Raw genomic sequence first — 17,951 nt, 5'->3', positions numbered from 1 at the left:
TGAGCAAAAATCTTGCCTGTTTTTTATTCTATAGCATTCATTATATACACAACATTATAATAAAATTATAAAATCACTTTAAACTTCTCTTGGAACTCGATGATGGTTTGGATTACATTTTCATTACTATACGAACAGTTGCCATTTGAAGTAGCTGATTCAAGCAAGGATCTACCGCACTTGATCAACCGAATCCTTGCCGTTGTTAGTCATGGACTGAAATTAGAGAACAGATGATCATTACAACTCATTAAACACCAAGTCAAAATACAAACAACTTACTTTTAACTGTTTTACTGGTGTTAAGGAAATGCACCTCCCGGAAGTGGAGTTTCAGCTCTGCCGCTCAGCCTCGAGCCTCCTCGTCAGCCACATAACCCTCGACATAACCGGCGAGAACAATTTTACGGCGACAACAAAGTTGACAAATGGCGTCATTATTAACATTTTTTATAAGTCTCACCTGTTGGTTACCGGAAGGTTTCCGGGTCCACTGCTACTGATCGTGATTTATTTCAGCGCCGGTTTCAGGTTTTCCGCCGGCTTGCAACTTGGCACACAAGAATCTCCTGCAATCTGATGATCAATGATCAATCACAACAGCTAGTGAGTTATTCGTAAATAAAACGCCTTACTCAAAAGTGAGTAAAGCAGAGATCTGACGTGACAGAGTAGTTAATAACTCACCTTGACAAATGCATGTTACTCACCTTTGACAGATTTAGCCAAAGTTTGAAAGTGAGTATAATTTACTCACTTGAGAGTAGTTTTCAACGAGCGTGCAGGTCAAAGTATCTAAATACCAAGGTAAGAGATTCCCGCAAATGTCAAAAATGAGACTCACCAACACATCTGCGTTAGTTATGAAAAGTTGGTGATTTTACACTAAAATGTCATTATCTCAGCAAAGTTTATGAAGTTTTATTAGTTTGGATGTTTCTAAATGCTGAAAAAATATGTTTAGAACCAATTAAAAAAAAAAATGTTTCCGATTTTCAAATGGCGATATTTCCTGTTTTATTGCATGGAGGTCACATTTAATTCAGTGAGATGCAATTAAATAATTGCTTCTACGATAGGAGTGCTTAATTTCTTAAGAAAGTTTGCTAAATAGTGATGCGCCCATACAAATCAGCGCAAACTTCATAACTATTTTTTGCTTTTTTCCTTTTCTCACTAATCCGTGAATATTAGCGGGAATCTCTTACCTTGGTATTTAGATATTATGCGTTGCGCGAAAATTTGTACGCGCAAGCGCCCATACATCTCCGCCTGTAAGAAAAATCATTTCGGTGTTTTCGGCGCAGTATTCCTTGGCCAATTCGCGCACTTATTGTAGAAGACACCATAACGATTAAACATACCAGCGGAGGTCTATAAGGCATTTTATGAGACGTTTCAAATCAGCTGTTTTTTGAATGTTTACCTGTTTTGAAGTCCAACCGGTGGGCCCATTTATTTACATTTTCGCTGGCATAACATGTGATATGGGCCCATTTAATAAACGGGGTTCATTTATCTGCAAAAATGCGTCAATCCGCCCACTATAATTAATATCCGTAGACCGTGGGGATGTTTTTTTCATCTGCTAGTGACATCATACAGCTCGGGGGATTGATACATGCCGCATTAGAAACCGAAACATCTCTGCTAGCGAAAATCTGATCAGCGCTCACCACATGTTATGCTACTTTTCGCGAAAACAAAAATATCAAATGTAAACAATAACAATAAGCGGCCCACTGGTAGAACGTCTCGTAAAATAGCTTATTAGCGATTTTGCACCTTTTTCGCTCTCTATTTTCTTGCAACGGGTAATACTTTGGTCCCAGGTCATCAGGAAAGGTTTCCCGGCCTATAAGGCCTTTTCATGTGACAGATCCGTGCATGCATTTGTTTACAAAGCTTGAACAACAACTGCTAACAAGGACGTGTCATCTTCATAGAAGAACTGTCAAACGCCCGAACAATAGGCCTTTTCATGTGACGTCTTAAATCAGCTGATTTTTCGGGCGTTTGACAGTTCTTCTATGAAGATGACACGTTCGTGTTAGCAGCTGTTGTTCAAGCTTTGTAAACAAATGCATGCACGGATCTGTCACATGAAAAGGCCTATCAGCTGATTTAAGACGTCAAATGAAAAGGCCCGTCCAACCTGGCGGAGTGAAGAACACGCTAAGATCAGTTTACTTATTTTTCTAAAATATGGGTAAATTTTATTCAAATATGCGTAAACTTTACGCAAATATGGGTAAATAAAACTCATATTTTGGAAAAGTGCACAACCGCATTTATAGGTAATATTAACCCATATTTGGATTACAATTACTCATATTTGTGTCCACATTACCCATATTTGAGTTTTGTTTACCTATATTTGAGTATCATTTACGCATATTTGCGGTTGTGCACTTTTTGGAAAAAAGGTAAACTGATCTAAGCGTGAAGACAAAGAAGACCTGTTCCGCAAACGTCAAACTGCTGCACACTTCAAAAAGTATGCACGGTTGTTTTCGAAAACCCATTGATGGGTGAGAAAACACCCATTTTCGAGAACATTACCGTTCTGTCAAAACATGGGTGAAATCAATAATACAAAAAGAGTAAAAAAATACCCATGTTTAGAAACCGCTGTTCACCCCATTAATGGGTGAAAAATAGTTGTAAAAGTTTGCCGTCTTCACTCTCAACTATTTAAAAGTTAGTTATTACCACGTTATCTACTTTAATCTTTTCGACGAATCATGTTCCGGTTAACCCTTTCCTTCCCACGACTTTAAACGACTATTTCTATGCCAAGAAAGCGTTTCTGAAAAAAGTGCTTGAACAAAAGTTATTGCAAATAGGGTCCTAAAATTAAAGACGAAATCTCGCTTATATTGAATAATACGATCAAGCATGGTATTCTAATCGAAATTTTACTTTACTCGAACTTGAAAAACAAAGGAATAATGAGAAAATTCGAAATAAGTAAAATGGTAAATATTATCGCGCTTATCTTAGATTCTCAGCAAGCTGCGTTCGAAACGCGCAGCCTCAGATCGCGCCAGACCGCGCACGTATGATTTGTACACGGTATGCAGCTTGGCTAAAACTGTTTTGCAGCCGCCGGGTGGAGTTGTCAGCCGCCGTGTACAAATCAAACGGGCGCAATCTTATGGCGGCTGACTCAGATCAGCAGGATCTGAGTGATTAAGCTAGGATGCACAATAGTTCTACTTTGACATTTGAGGTCTACCTAGTGTGACTGAGCTCGACATTTTTCGCACTGGGATTTCAAAAATGTTCCTCTGACATACACGGTGAAAAAAAATTAATCAAGGTATGTGTTATAAGCTAGGGACGAGACAAAAGGCTAAAAAAATAAAAATTATATATTTTCAACTACGGTTAATAAAAACGTCAAAAATTGAGTAAATATGTACTCTTGAACCATATATTGTGGTTTAAAACAAGAAACTCGATAGGACTTTAGGAGCCTATTGGCTAAATTTTTCGAAATCAACATAAAAAAATTTAGTTGTAAATCAATAGTATTTTGATTGTTTATCAATAGTTCCACTATTGAAACAAGTAGTTGGGAGTTGGGTTTACCTAATGAGATTACAATCATATTTTAAAAACTATTGCATCATATTAATCTAATTTTGTTTGTCTCGAGTTCGTCGAAAATCGATGGTGCTCTAGAGCAACCATGGGAAGTAGAGGGTTAAGTAAACAGTGGATTTCATATAAATAGTAAGTATTGCGTCCACAAATTCCATTTTCAGTTCATTGCAATCACAATTTTCGTCGCTTTTTAGATTACGCCATGAAGAATCAGAATCTGGTGGTTTTGCACGATATCTTCAAGGCAAATTTCAATGCTCCCGGAACAAAGTTCGCTGCATTTGTTCAGACGCACAACACGATCCAGACCAGACCTGAAAGCCTTGCCGCAACCCTACCAAATGGATCCAGAATCGAATCGGAAAGGACGCCAATGCACTTGACTGGGTCAATCCGGAGCAAAGGAGCCTGGACTTGAACAAGTGAATGTTTTTAACAAATTTGTGTTAAATTATATGTATATTTTGTTATTCGAATAAAACTTATACAAATCTGGCGTAATTTTGGTTATTAATTATCATCTTACCATTATGAAAATTCTGGAAAAATTCTCCCGGCAAAAATCGCAAAAATGGGTGTATTTTTACCCATTTTTTCTTGAAAATTCGTTTTTCATAATGGGTAAAAATTTACCCATCCTCTGACATAAACCGTATTTACCCATTAATGGGTAAACCGCCTTTACCCATTAAATGGAGAAAGGCACTTCTAGCGAAAATGGGTGTTTTTTCACCCATTAATGGGTTTTTGCAAACGACCGTGTGCACACAACCTTGAAACAAAAATATATATCGACACCAACATTTCAAAAGGGGGTTACTGCTTTTGGAATCATCATCTTCTTTTAAGGTGAAATGGGAGGGCGTCCAGGTGCATTTTTGCCTCGCATTTTCGAGAGCACCGTTCTCGTCATCCCCAAAATACCCGAAAACGAAAATGCTACTCAATGTTTACCACGAGTGAGCAAGCATACTCATTGCTTTTTCTGATCCGATTGTTGGTTAGATGACGAGATCCGTGCTTTCGGTATTTGCAAGGCAGCCATTGTGACGGCTATCTTTGGATTCGCTCACATATGTCCTTAAAGCTGTGGATCATGTGTTATGATTTCCATGTTTTTCACAACAAATACCAGATGGGAAAAACTCTCCTCTTTCCGACAACCACGGTGGTTTGAGTGTAAGAGAGTCAGTACGACCTACAGCTTTGAAAGAAGGTATTACTTCCAAATGCAGTTACGCCCTTTTGAAATGTTGGTGCCGATACAGTCCAGATTCGCTGGTTGGGTCACGACTGCGCCCCGATTAGCGAATCGTGTTCGTTCGTTGGGGCAACTGACAACTGATCAAAATGCTCTAGACACACGCAAGTGACGAGAAATACGTCACGGAACACTCACATACTTGCGTAAACGTTCTGTATGAGCCTCTGCACGAATCTGGCCTACTGCTCACTCCCACAGAAAGTTTGAAAACAGCGCGCACAGTAAAAGTCAAATTTGACTTTTACTGTGCGCGCTGTTTTCGAACTTTCTGTGGGAGTGAGCAGGACAGGGCAAATTCGTGCAGAGGCTCATACAGGAGCTGTGATGCGACGGCGGTCAGACGTCAAACTCGTTTTGACATCTATTTTGACATTGACAGTGCTTTTTAGTTGGGTTTTGCCCCAACCAGTGAACATTCAACCATCGAGACAGCCCATCTAACGAGCTCTCAACGAACGAATCGTCACTGTATAACTATAGTTAATCTGGTGATTAATCGATTCATCCCTGTATTAAGCTTCCATAAGCGTCGGTGCAACAATCAGCCGATTTATGAACAGACTTCATCGGGACAATGTTTAATGCTCGGTTTAATGGGGTCGGTCTAAAAAAATCAATACGTACAATATTCTTCATTACACCAACAAAGCTAGCCATGGAAATCTTTGACAATTTTCAGGTCATTTTGACAAACCGCACACATGCACGAAAAAGACGGATCATATATTCTACTTTATCGATCTTGTTTCCGTCCTTTTCATGCTCATGTTGCATCTGTCAAAATGACCTGAGATCTGACAGTCATTTTGAGGTAAGGTTCGTTGGTGTAATAAATATAAATAAATAAATAAATAAATACTAAGTATGTATTTATTTATTTATATTTATTACACCAACGAACCTTACCTCAAAATGAAGTCTTCTTCAAAATCGTGAGGGAAATTGTTAGAAAGAGAGGGAAGATAGGAAAAATTACACATCGTCTCGTGCGGCCTTATAGAGGCTTGCATCAAAAACATAACCTCATCGAATTCCCATACGATTTGTAAACATTGCCCTCAAATTTTGTTTGAGGGCAAGGACGGCTTTATGGACCGACGCCGAAAAAAAGAAAGAGAAGAAGATAATGATGACGTCAGTGTGCAAGCGCTCATTGAGCCGGGAACCACTCTTTCTTCCTACGGTGTATCTTATGGACGTGAGTGAAAAAAACCTCCTTCACTTTCTCACAGAAAACCGCAAACAAAAATGTCATCACCTTCGTAGTCCCCAATAATTGTGTAACTGCGACTACTGAATGAACAGAAATGCACCGACTTTCAATGTTCATAATTATAGGACTTACCGTTGTAGATGCCGCGGTTTTGCAACAAATAAATTTTTCTTAATGTGTTCATTATTAAAACAATGATTACTGAAAAACCTTCGAGAATTCACAAAATTCCTATATATACCTGCGGAAAAATAGAAAAAAGCCAACGGGGTTGTGCTGGTATTAGTCCGCCGCAGTTGTTCCGCAAATGTCAAAGTGCTCGGTGCACGCTAAAAAGCACTAACTCGCAGTTGGTTGCCATAAAATTCAAAAATATTGCGCATTTCCAACCCCACACTGAAAAAAATTGACACGATCGATTCATGTGTTTTGACTTGCGGTTTGAGTTAAAAGCGTCAACGTTAGTCTGATGTGGTTTTCCAATGTATTAGAGCAACATTAACGGCGGCTACTATTCGAGCAACCCTCGCAGCGCTACCATTTTGACTTAACCACCCTTTTCCACACCGGTAGCAATCAAATTAGTCACCCTGATTCGTATCGGGAGGGCTGTCATATTCCCATAGAATTTTTAGCAGCGCAACTGTCCCGCTACTATATTTGGTCACCCACCCATAGCGCTACTATTTTGAGAGCGCATCCAGCAGCGACCGGTAAAGTTTGCTGCAATGATGGAGGGCTGCCAAACGGGGTATAGAAGCACACCGTTAAAGGTGCTCTTATGAGTATTCTACACATTGGATAAGTCTGATTCATAACATCAACTTCACTGCTAGGCTTACATCAGCTTATCAAATGTAATTCACATGAACATAATATTCGTTACAAATGGTGTTCAAATAGTTCTTTCTTTAACTGAAACCAGCTGTCAAAACATTACAATCTCATATGTGATATGATTGTAATTGAACTAATTTTGCACACGAATTTGCGCTACTGTTTTTTTCCAAATGTATTTCATAACTGGTGACACATGACTGATGAAAAATAATCGTCAAACGATTTTCGCAAAGTTTTTCATCATGGCGGAGAATTATCAGAAGCAGCTTTCTCGTTTTTACGGGTAAGTTCAAATCAATTCTACAAAATTAAAAGAATCATTTTAATTGATTTGTTTCTACGTTATATTTTTTGCATGTATAACGAATAAAATAAAATGAACTCCAGTGAAGTGCGTAAGGATGACGATTTGCTACGGCCTCCATAACCAGTTGAAGGCTGGCGACTCCATGGGAGGCTGCGCAACAGATGCCATTTTGCGATTGAAGACCAGAAGCAATTGGTCCAGGAGCAGGTCCATCGGAGAAGTGTTTCATTGGGGGTAGAGTAAGTAACGTATAAAATATTTAACTATAACAAATAAAAATGCCATTACAATAATTCCGAGTTTTAATAATTATTCATACATAGCATTGAATTCACCTAAATAGTGAAGTGCTCATATTTCGCGCGAGCTCCATTTTGCTATCACGATTTATTTTTCAAAAGGCAAAACTAATATCGTGATAGTTAAACCACAGACAAACAGACGTCTCACTCTACTTGCTCCTCATCGTTAGCCTTTTTAACGGTAGGTTCAAATATTTTGTAGTTCGCAAATCACTCGGTCACGGCGCGCGCATTGTTTTCGCTCCTGCTTGACGTTCGCTCACTACCGCCACCTATTGAGCGGTTTGCGTATCACAGCTTAATTGGCATTAAGCGATTATGTTTTCGTGACGATGATTTTTATCGAAATTTGTTCCAAGTGATAAGTCTGTTTGTCTGTGGTTGAACTATGCACACTATTTTTATTTCGCTGGAAACCAGCAAAATTTTGCTGGTTTTTGACATGCTGTGGATTCAGCAATCCATCCAGCAATAATTACTTTGCTGGCTATCCAGTAATGCGATTTTTTTGCTGGTTCACCAGTAATTTTGTCCGCGCTCGATTCCGGCCGGATTTTTTGTTTTTTTTTTTTTCTTTTCGACGAAAAAACAAAGTTCAATAATGAATATTAAACCCACCAAATTTAGCTCCAAAGCAGCGCTACAATGCTAGGAATGTCCATCGTGGACGTGGCGCATTACATTTGATGCTGCCGAGTACCTTTTTGGGTGGAATTTTCATTGATTCCTGTTAGCTCGCGTTGATGTGAGGAGACGTGCAAAAGTATTTTTGGAAAATTGTAAGTGTTTGACAAGTGTTTAACTGATTATCCAGCAATTTACGTGTTTGCTGATTTTTCAGTTACCATTACTGATTGTTAAGTAAAATTTAATTTGCTGATGTGGTTCCAGCAATACGTTTTGCTGGATGAGAAATTCAAAATTTGGTGTGTAGAGGTGGCGATAGTGTTCGGCTATTTTTCATCATGGCGTCGCGGACAACAAATTTGAATTTATTTGTTCTAGCTGTCACGTCGGTTCGTCGGTGCTATGAGCTCGCATGAAATTGGGGCACTTTACATTGTGATTTTGCCTGAAGGACTACATGAGTAGTATAACAAGAAATCCATATGCACCAAACATGAAATTTATGTTCAGCTTAATATGAGATTGATGTATTCACAAGTCGAATTCAACATGATCAAACGTGAATATTCATTGCCCGCATAGAAAAAAACAGTATGATATACACTTCCAACAATAAATTTGCTCCAAACGGTAAGGTTGATGTATCACAAACTGTTGCTATTATGTTCAACCATTTGAATTCCAAAGCTATCCACCATAAATTACAGTATTGATAACCCAAACCAAACATTAACAGTATAACATAATGTGCTGACATTGTTAAACGATAATAAGATGCACACACGGATCGCATGGTAGAATTGTGGGATCACATTATATCAAATGGTAAGTTTTTATATTTCCTCGACACACTCACACCAGTATATTTCACTATTAATAACATTTGTTAAACAGCATGGCAATTAATTTAACGTATTTGGATCTGTGAACGATTTTATTCAAATATAAAATGCATCTTTGCAAGCTTCAATGAGCTTCTTCATTTCTCGAGTAATATTTCATACAGACTTATCTCAAGAACGATAATTTTGAGGAAATGCATATATGATACGATTGTATTTTCTTGGCTTTTTATTAAACTTAGATTTCGATTGGCTGTTTTTGTACATTATTTATATGGAATGCGTTGAAATCAGGGTTGAAATTTGCATAAATTCATAAATGAATGCATAAATGGAACATTTCAAACAATCAGATAATCATGACTTACGCGATTATTTACGCTGTTTAGTGAATACCCCCATTATGTTTTCAACGACCTGGCCTGTTTGTATATAGTACCGTGTAAGAGGATCACCAATAAACTACGTTGCGCTTAGAAGGGGGAGGAGGGGTAATTTTAGAAGTGTGACAAGCAAGGCAAGGGGGAAGGGGGTTTGGAAATTATATTTTTTCAACGTGACGTATCTAATGGATGCTCCTTCATGTGAATCAAAACAGAAAAAAAACCTTTTTTTTAGAACTAAAAATTAAATCAAGTTTTGATTACATATCGAGCTTAGGACATTTTCAAATGTAACGCTTGTTTATCGCGGAGTGTGAGCGTTGGACAAAAACAGTAACAAAGTGTCACCGTCATCGCGGGAAATCCTTGCTGAAACCGGTGAAACCCGACTTCCAGTGACCCGGGCCAATGGGCCCAATTGAGATAAACCAGCCTCGGACCGAAGGACCGGGACAACTGGGATGCCAGAAGTGAGAAAGCTTTCTACGGATTCGACCATGTTCACCAATCTCAAACTTTTTGCTATTTGATTTCAGGATACACAAAACGTCGGCTAGATGGAAATTTCGTGCAAACAACTGCTGGAGGCGAATCCCTGAACTGCTCTATCCGGGAACCGAGTCGGGACCTTCCGTTGCATCAATCTATGTATCAGAAATGACAGCAGCAGGAAGCCCCAGCGGCAGCTGGATCCAAAGCAGGCTCTGTTTGCGGGAGACGGCTCGGATACCACCTGAATGACTAGCCATCTTACGGATCGATTCATTATACAGTCCGTGTGCGGCCATGTCATCACATCCAAGGCCCAGCGGGATTCCGGAAGCCGTGTTGTTTTTATTTATTTTAAGTTTTCGCTACTTTGTTCCTGTTCAATAAAATATACAAAACTCATACTCAAATTTTCGGCCATTTGCCATTCACAAATCATTTTGCTGTTTTTGAATAACTGCTTCCCCAAGCGAAACATTTTCATGGCGATTTCGAATTGAATACGCATTTTTGATAATTACGGCAAAAATGCTTATTTCGTTATGAATTGGCATGAAATGTCTTCGTTTGGGAAAGTAGTGATTAAAAACAGCAAATTCCGAAAAATAATGGTTCTAATTGTGAAAATATAACTACACAGTATAGCCTACTGTTCATTGTACCATATTGAACAATAATCAAACAGTTTCATTAGGTGTTACAATTTTCTCATAAATTTATTGTTCAACTGTTATGCAACAATTTGGCGCATTGTTATTACTGCGAAAAATGAATTGTATGTCCACAGTTTGGCATACTGTTTTACGAAAATTTTGTTCGAGAAAAATGCCAATTTCTTATTGTAACATAACTTAACCGCCTATTCCCCATACTGTTATTTGCCCGACAACCGTCTATCAAACTGTTGAATACGTTCATGGTACGGTTGATTTATTGTTGCTTTGTATGTTATACCATACTGTAGAGGTACAGTAGGGAATAGTTGTGAACAGTATAGCAAAGAGTACTGGTATGGTTCATGATTATGCGGGATGGCACTTCAATCAGAATGCATATGTAATTCATCCAAATTCTGTGTTAGACACACATTAGAATAGTGTGGATTGTTGATAAATAAGGGCAAAGCTAATGCTGGTAAATCTATATGTTTCACACGTGATTTCCGTGAGTTTTACAATTTGCACAAATCTATATGCACGCTAAGAAAAAGTTACTCTAAAATGAGTAATATTCACACAAAACGGAGCTAAACTGGAACAGCTCAAAAAATGAGTAAATTGCATTTCCATCGATAGCGCTGGCCCAAGTGCAAGAATCAAAACAGTTTAAACCGTATAATATTCTTCACATCAGCAAGAATATTATACAACTTAAACTGATGAGATTTTCGCACTTGGGCCGGCGCTACACAGGGAAAATTTCTACTCAGTGACTGAGTTAGTCTTAATCAGAAATCGAAAAATCCTTTGTTTTCTTACTCAGTTTCCGTTAAAAGTGGGACAACCCATTGCCAATGGGTTGTCCCACTTTTAGCCGAAACTGAGTAAGAAAACAAAGGATTTTTCGATATCTGAGTAAGGCCAACTCAGTCATTGAGTAGAAATTTTTCTCGGTGTATGGCTGGAAATAAAATTTACTCAATTTTGAGTTGTCCCACTTTACACTGAGGCAAAAATACTTAGGAAGGACTTAAGAATCCATTATGATTTGGCGACACTACGATTATTGTTGAAAGCCATAAATTCCACTTATGATTAAGGAGGAAAAATTCAATATCCAGTCACTTACGAATATCATAAGTTTTCAGTTGTGAATATCATCGGATAAAAATTATGATTATCGTATGTTTTCTCTTATTGAATTCAACTACTAATGCTTATAAAAACGTTATTGTTAATTATGAATTTCATGGCGCAAGTAAAATAATATTCGTATTCCAACTTTATTAATTTTGGATGAATTATCTCTATTCTTAATCATGGCATGACATTATATTTTGAAATTACTCCGTAAGTTAAATGATCGACTTTTCTTGATCGATAATTTAAAATAAAAGGACAAAGAGCGCGTTTGACTGTTCTTTCATTTAAGTTTACATAAGTAGGTAACATTCTGTGGCAAAAATATGACCGTCAAATTTGCTTTTTCTCACTTTTATTTATTCGTTAAGTTCGATTAAGAACAGCCGATCGTATTACTTACGAAATCCCAGATTTGTTGTTGATTTGGGCGGAGAATTCTTGGACACTTTAGAAATTACGAAATGAAGGCAATTTGACTTTTTATGTCCTTCAATTCCGAACGAGTTCCGAATACAGATCTGTGAGCAATGTGTGTTTGTCCAAGCTTCAGCAAATTGGAATCCATACCCTTATTGAAACGATTTTCATAGTTTTTAAGTATGATTTTTTCACAATCATGCGGCTTATGGCAATCATAAGTTGTAGATATGAAACGCAAGCACAACAACTATAGCGCTGTTTGCAGTTCAAAAGGAATTTTATGGCCTATCTTGATGCATGGGAAATTCCTTGCCTGAATCTCCCAAGAAACCGTTTTTCTTCGATCGTAGTACCATAGACTAATTTAGTACGCAGTTGCAAAGGAATGACAATTCAAATGGCAGTCACTGTGAAAAGTTCTTTTGAACACGAAACTGGGCTTATAAAATAAATAAGCGAGAAATGAAACAGAAAAATCATCCATTCATAAGTTACAGCTTATGTTAATCCTAAGGCCGTTCGCAATGCTGTTTTATTTTGTATGGCGAGTTTTAAAAATTTTAAAACTCGCCATACAAAATAAAACAGCATTGCGAACGGTCTAAGTGTTTTTGCCTCAGTGTAGCTCCAAAATGAGTGAATTTTCTGACCGTGCACACTAAGATCAGTTTACCTATTTTTCTAAAATATGGGTAAATTTTATTCAAATTTGCGTAAACTTTACGCAAATATGGGTAAATAAAACTCATATTTTGGAAAAGTGCACAACCTCATTTATAGGTAATATTAACCCATATTTGGGTTACAATTACTCATATGTGTGTCCACATCACCCATATTTGAGTTTTGTTAACCTATATTTGAGTATCATTTACGCATATTTGCGGTTGTGCACTTTTTGGAAAAAAGGTAAACTGATCTAAGCGTGTGTGTAAAACTCATTGCTCAGACGTGTAAATTTTTCTGAGTGCAGTACGGAGGGTACCTACACGGAGAAAACTGAATATACTTTTTAGCTTTTTATATAATAATAATTTCACATTTAACCGTTTTATTACTCGCAATGCATAAAAAATATGCACCACATCATTTCAAATATGCATTCCTTTGTATTTCTGACATTTATTCTGATTTCTGTGAATATCAAGCCAATATTGTTTCACTTTGGACTTAGTAAAATATTAATTAGTCAACCGACAGCTGCCGCCATCGCGAAATCAAAATTAGTTTAGTTCGTGCAAGTTTTTACATAAAGTCCATCGAAGACTCTGAATTTATTCATTAATGTAAACCTCGATTGTGCATTCCCTTCGGGTAAGTAAGCGTGTAACTTCTTTTTAAAGCAAAGATCTTCAAAATACTTATATTTACAGATCAATTCTGCTGCTTCTATTATCTCTCCGGTTGGAATCATCGGAATCATCGGAAAAAAATACACGGTTATGAATATTTATTGGGTACCGGACTGGTCACCGAAAATTTGATCGTTTTCTATGCACGCTAAGATCAGTTTACCTTTTTTCCAAAAAGTGCATAACCGCAAATATGCGTAAATGATACTCAAATATAGGTAAACAAGACTCAAATATGGGTAATGTGTACCTAAATATGAGTAATTGTAACCCAAATATGGGTATTTAAATATTACCCATAAATGCGAATGTGCACTTTTTCAAAATATGAGTTTTATTTACCCATATTTGCGTAAAGTTTACGCAAATTTGAGTAAAATTTACCCATATTTTAGAAAAATAGGTAAACTGACCTTAGCGTGTGGTACATCGAGGTCTTGAAATTAGTCTATGGTCATACCAAGGTCATACTTTCGGCGGTCTTCGGTCGATAGAATCTTGGCTCCAAATTTGATCGCTGAGCCGGTCCAGAACCACGAACATCCTAATAAAATGAAAAAACCTCAATCAATTCGTCACTTCAGACACAATTTAATTTCATTGCACTTACCCGAAAAATTGTCAAACTTAGCAGAATCACAAACATCAGCCTTGTGCGACTGGACGCGCCATGAAACTGTTCAACACATTTTTCACCCATTAAAGAGTTCACGGTCGGATCTCTGAGAGGGGCAAAATTTACCCATTTCAAGAAATTGACAAGTACCATTTATATTGACAGCTCCATATACACGGAACCGCCAAACTACCCAAAATTGAGTTCTTTTGACGCAATCCTATAGTTCGGCCCAATAAGCCAAATTTGAGTAAATCGATTAAACTCACACTAGGTAAATTGCCTTCACCTCCAGCAAAAACATTTACTTAAGAGTAGGTAAATTCAACCCAAGACCCCCCCTCATTCAACCCAAATTTGAGTAAATCTGCATTTACCCAAAATTGGCTTATTGGGCTCAAGGACTTCCGTTGGGTAGATGCATCTCTGTTTGTTTTTGACAACATCGGTGAGGGAAAGAGGGAAAACAACCTAATTTTGGGTAACTAGTTTATTCGATATACTCAGCTTTGAGTAAAATCGACCCAAAAATTAGGTAGTTTGATTTCTCCGTGTACACACTGTAAAACCAAAGTACTCTTTAAAGGGTACTTTTTCACCCATTTCGAGAGTAACTAGGTGAACTCATAAAAATAGTAAACAGCTTGTACTCTTTAAAGGGTAAACCGCTTGTACGTCAAATCAACGTGTGAATTTTACCCTTTTTCCTGAAGTGATGTGGATTTGGAAAAGAGTAAAATTCACCCTGTTTGCCCATTTATGCGGACTTGAGATTTCAATTTTTAAAACCAGCAAAAATAATAATGTAACCAACAAAATGATCGTAGTTTTACTCAATATCTAATATTTTTATTTCTGTATATTTGCCATATTTGCTCAAGAAAATTAAAGCACTAATCGCACTGCCCGCATCTGGCTTTCGGTCGATGTAATTTTCTCACCCGACTTCATCGGTGCTCCTGTGGTCCTACTTCGATCATTGTGCCTTTCCTGGTGGACCTCCAGAACTCGAACATCCTAATAAACATTAATTTATCAATTACGGAAATAAATTAATATATCGTTGTACTTACCCGCAAAATCGTTGAGCAATGTCAGCATTTGGTGATTTGTCCCAGCATCAGTTTTGAATATCCAGCTCCACGAAAATGTTCAAGGATTTTTTCACTCATTGAAGAGTATACGATTGAAACTCCAGGATGGGCAAAAGTTACCCTTTTTTAGAAATTGACAAGTACCCTTTATTTTGACAGCTTCATATACAAGCAAAAAGAGGGTACTTTTTACTCCCAATAGAGTAAAGCGGGATTCGCAGTGCAAGCAAAAAAAGGCCACTTCTAGAGAAAATGAGTCGCAAAACAAACATCTTTCGTTGAAGAAAAGGAGATGTGGTAGTTTAGCAGACCGCTGAGTAGGCGGTGTGTTTAGAAACATCATTAGTAATAGAACTGTCAAGAGAGAAACATCACACCGTTGAAATTGAGCAAAGTCGATACAGCGGCCGTTCGCTCGTTGCAAAATGTTTACTTTGCAACGAGCGAATGCCATTCGCTAATTGCAACGTCACTTTGACACTAAAGTGCATCTAAATGCACTGCCAGCATGACTGACAGCATAAATTTGACACTTGATTGCTTTTTAATTGCAAACACGTGTCAAATTTTGCAATTAGCGGACTTGCAACCAAAAAGTCTTGATTGAGTTTAAATAAGGGCGAAAGTAACATGAGAGAGTTCTCTTCATCGACTCTCTCTTCTTCAATTTAAAGTGACATGATGCAAGTATGGTTGAACTTTTTGGTCATAAATCGCTAGGTTGCGATGCAATCTAGCGTTTAAGTGTAAAAAAGTTCGATTGAATTTACATCTTGTCACTTTAATTTGCAGAAGAGAGAGTCGATGAAGAGAACTCTCTCATGTTACTTTCGCCCTTATTTAAACTCAATCTAGAAGTGTTGCAATGAGCGAGTTTGCTAAGAGCGAACGGGCTCTGTACATACAGCAGAATCCTCACAAAACAGGCTTCCTGTTCCATCATTAAAAGTTTGCAAAATGTCTGCCATATTTCTACAATGACTAAAATAAACAGATCGAATTTTATATCGACAAAAGCACATACGACCTATTCAAATCGAGCTCCAGATTTGGGCTCGCTTTAACAGCTCATGACAGCGAAATCTCGGCTTGCCTTCACGCTTAGATCAGTTTACCTTTTTTCCAAAAAGTGCACAACCGCAAATATGCGTAAATGATACTCAAATATAGGTTAACAAAACTCAAATATGGGTAATTGATTGATGCACCAAGCGGTAAGAAGAAGAATGTTGACATCCAAGCGGTGTGCCGTTTACATCCATCGACCAATCAGCGACGAGGATCTAATCGACGGCACACCGCTTGGATGTCAAAACTTCTTCTTCTTTTCGCTTGGTGCATCAATCAATGTGGACACACATATGAGTAATTGTAACCCAAATATGGGTTAATATTACCTATAAATGAGGTTGTGCTCTTTCCCAAAATATGAGTTTTATTTACCCATATTTGCGTAAAGTTTACGCAAATTTGAATAAAATTTACCCATATTTTAGAAAAATAGGTAAACTGATCTTAGCGTGTTGACAGACACATTTCTGGAGCTCGATTTGAATAGGTCGTATGTGCTTTTGTCGATATAAAATTCGATCTGTTTATTTTAGTCATTGTAGAAATATGGCAGACATTTTGAAAACTTTTAATGATGGAACAGGAAGCCTGTTTTGTGAGGATTCTGCTGTATGTATCGACTTTGCTCAATTTCAACGGTTTTCGCTATAATAAGCGAATCCAACTGATCGAATTTTTAATCGACAAAAGCACATACGACCTATTCAAATCGAGCTCCAGATTTTTCAAGTCGGTTTCTCCCAAAGTATCTAAATGCCAAGGTAAGAGATTCCCGCAAATGTCAAAAATGAGACTCACCAACACATCTGCGGTAGTAATGAAAAGTTGGTGATTTTACACTAAAATCTGGAGCTCGATTTGAATAGGTCGTATGAACATTTGTCGATATAAAATTCGATCAGTTTATTTTAGATATTGCAGCAATGTGGAAGATATTTTGGAGACTTTAAATGATGGAACGGAAAGCCTGTTTTGTGATGATTCTGCTGTATATATCAACTTTGTTCAATTTCAACGGTTTTAGCTATAATAAGCGAATCCAACTGATCGAATTTTTAATCGACAAAAACACATACGACCTTTTCAAATCGAGCTCCAGAAATGTCATTATCTCAGCAAAGTTTATGAAGTTTTATTAGTTTGGATGTTTCTAAATGCTGAAAAAATATGTTTAGAACCAATTAAAAAAAAAATGTTTCCGATTTTCAAATGGCGATATTTCCTGTTTTATTGCATGGAGGTCACATTTAATTCAGTGAGATGCAATTAAATAATTGCTTCTATGATAGGAGTGCTTAATTTCTTAAGAAAGTTTGCTAAATAGTGATGCGCCCATACAAATCAGCGCAAACTTCATAACTATTTTTTGCTTTTTTCCTTTTCTCACTAATCCGTGAATATTAGCGGGAATCTCTTATATACCTTGTAGAGTGGCTTTAACTTAGAGTGGCGTCACTCTAACCCGCTAAGATGAATTTCTACCTGGGTACTTCGAGTCTACCTAGTTAAGACACCTTATGGTTCACCTAGCTAAGACACGCATTTTTGGTTTCCAACCGGGCTATGCTTTTGACGTTTGGTTTCGCCTGTTTACACTTCTCTGATATCGAATCGCCGTAGAAAAAGAAAAAAAAATCCATACTTTCGTCGCGAGCCGCGAATGTTGTGTTCGGCAATTTTTTATTGCCAGCAGCAAGGTGATTAACTCCCTGGCCTCTGT

General features: G+C 37.5%; 1 protein-coding gene and 2 long non-coding RNA genes across 3 annotated transcripts in view; 1 reads left to right on the top strand and 2 right to left on the bottom strand.

The window, feature by feature from the left end:
• LOC109405972 (ubiquinone biosynthesis protein COQ9, mitochondrial) overlaps positions 1-6,400 on the bottom strand; it is a 167,101-nt gene extending 160,701 nt beyond the window's left edge. Inside the window, exon 1 of the mRNA XM_029876977.2 lies at positions 6,219-6,400. Within this exon, the coding sequence (XP_029732837.2) occupies positions 6,219-6,270 (52 nt within the window). The 5' untranslated portion in view covers positions 6,271-6,400. The remainder of the gene's footprint in view (positions 1-6,218) is intronic.
• Positions 6,401-6,874: 474 nt separating this feature from the next.
• Positions 6,875-10,286, top strand: LOC115268806 (uncharacterized). Its single transcript, XR_003898448.2, has 3 exons — positions 6,875-7,209; positions 7,314-9,857; positions 9,924-10,286. It is a non-coding gene; the product is annotated as an uncharacterized LOC115268806 (long non-coding RNA).
• Positions 10,287-13,533: 3,247 nt separating this feature from the next.
• LOC109406099 (uncharacterized) lies at positions 13,534-16,412 on the bottom strand. Its single transcript, XR_002129169.3, has 3 exons — positions 15,140-16,412; positions 14,061-15,083; positions 13,534-13,994 (listed from the first exon to the last, which is right to left on the bottom strand). It is a non-coding gene; the product is annotated as an uncharacterized LOC109406099 (long non-coding RNA).
• Between the last annotated feature and the right edge of the window lie 1,539 nt (positions 16,413-17,951).

This window comes from Aedes albopictus, chromosome 2 (assembly GCF_035046485.1).
Source record: "Aedes albopictus strain Foshan chromosome 2, AalbF5, whole genome shotgun sequence".
NCBI lineage: Eukaryota > Metazoa > Arthropoda > Insecta > Diptera > Culicidae > Aedes > Aedes albopictus.
Note: the sequence above shows the minus strand (reverse complement) of the source record. Positions and strands in the feature narration are given on the sequence as shown.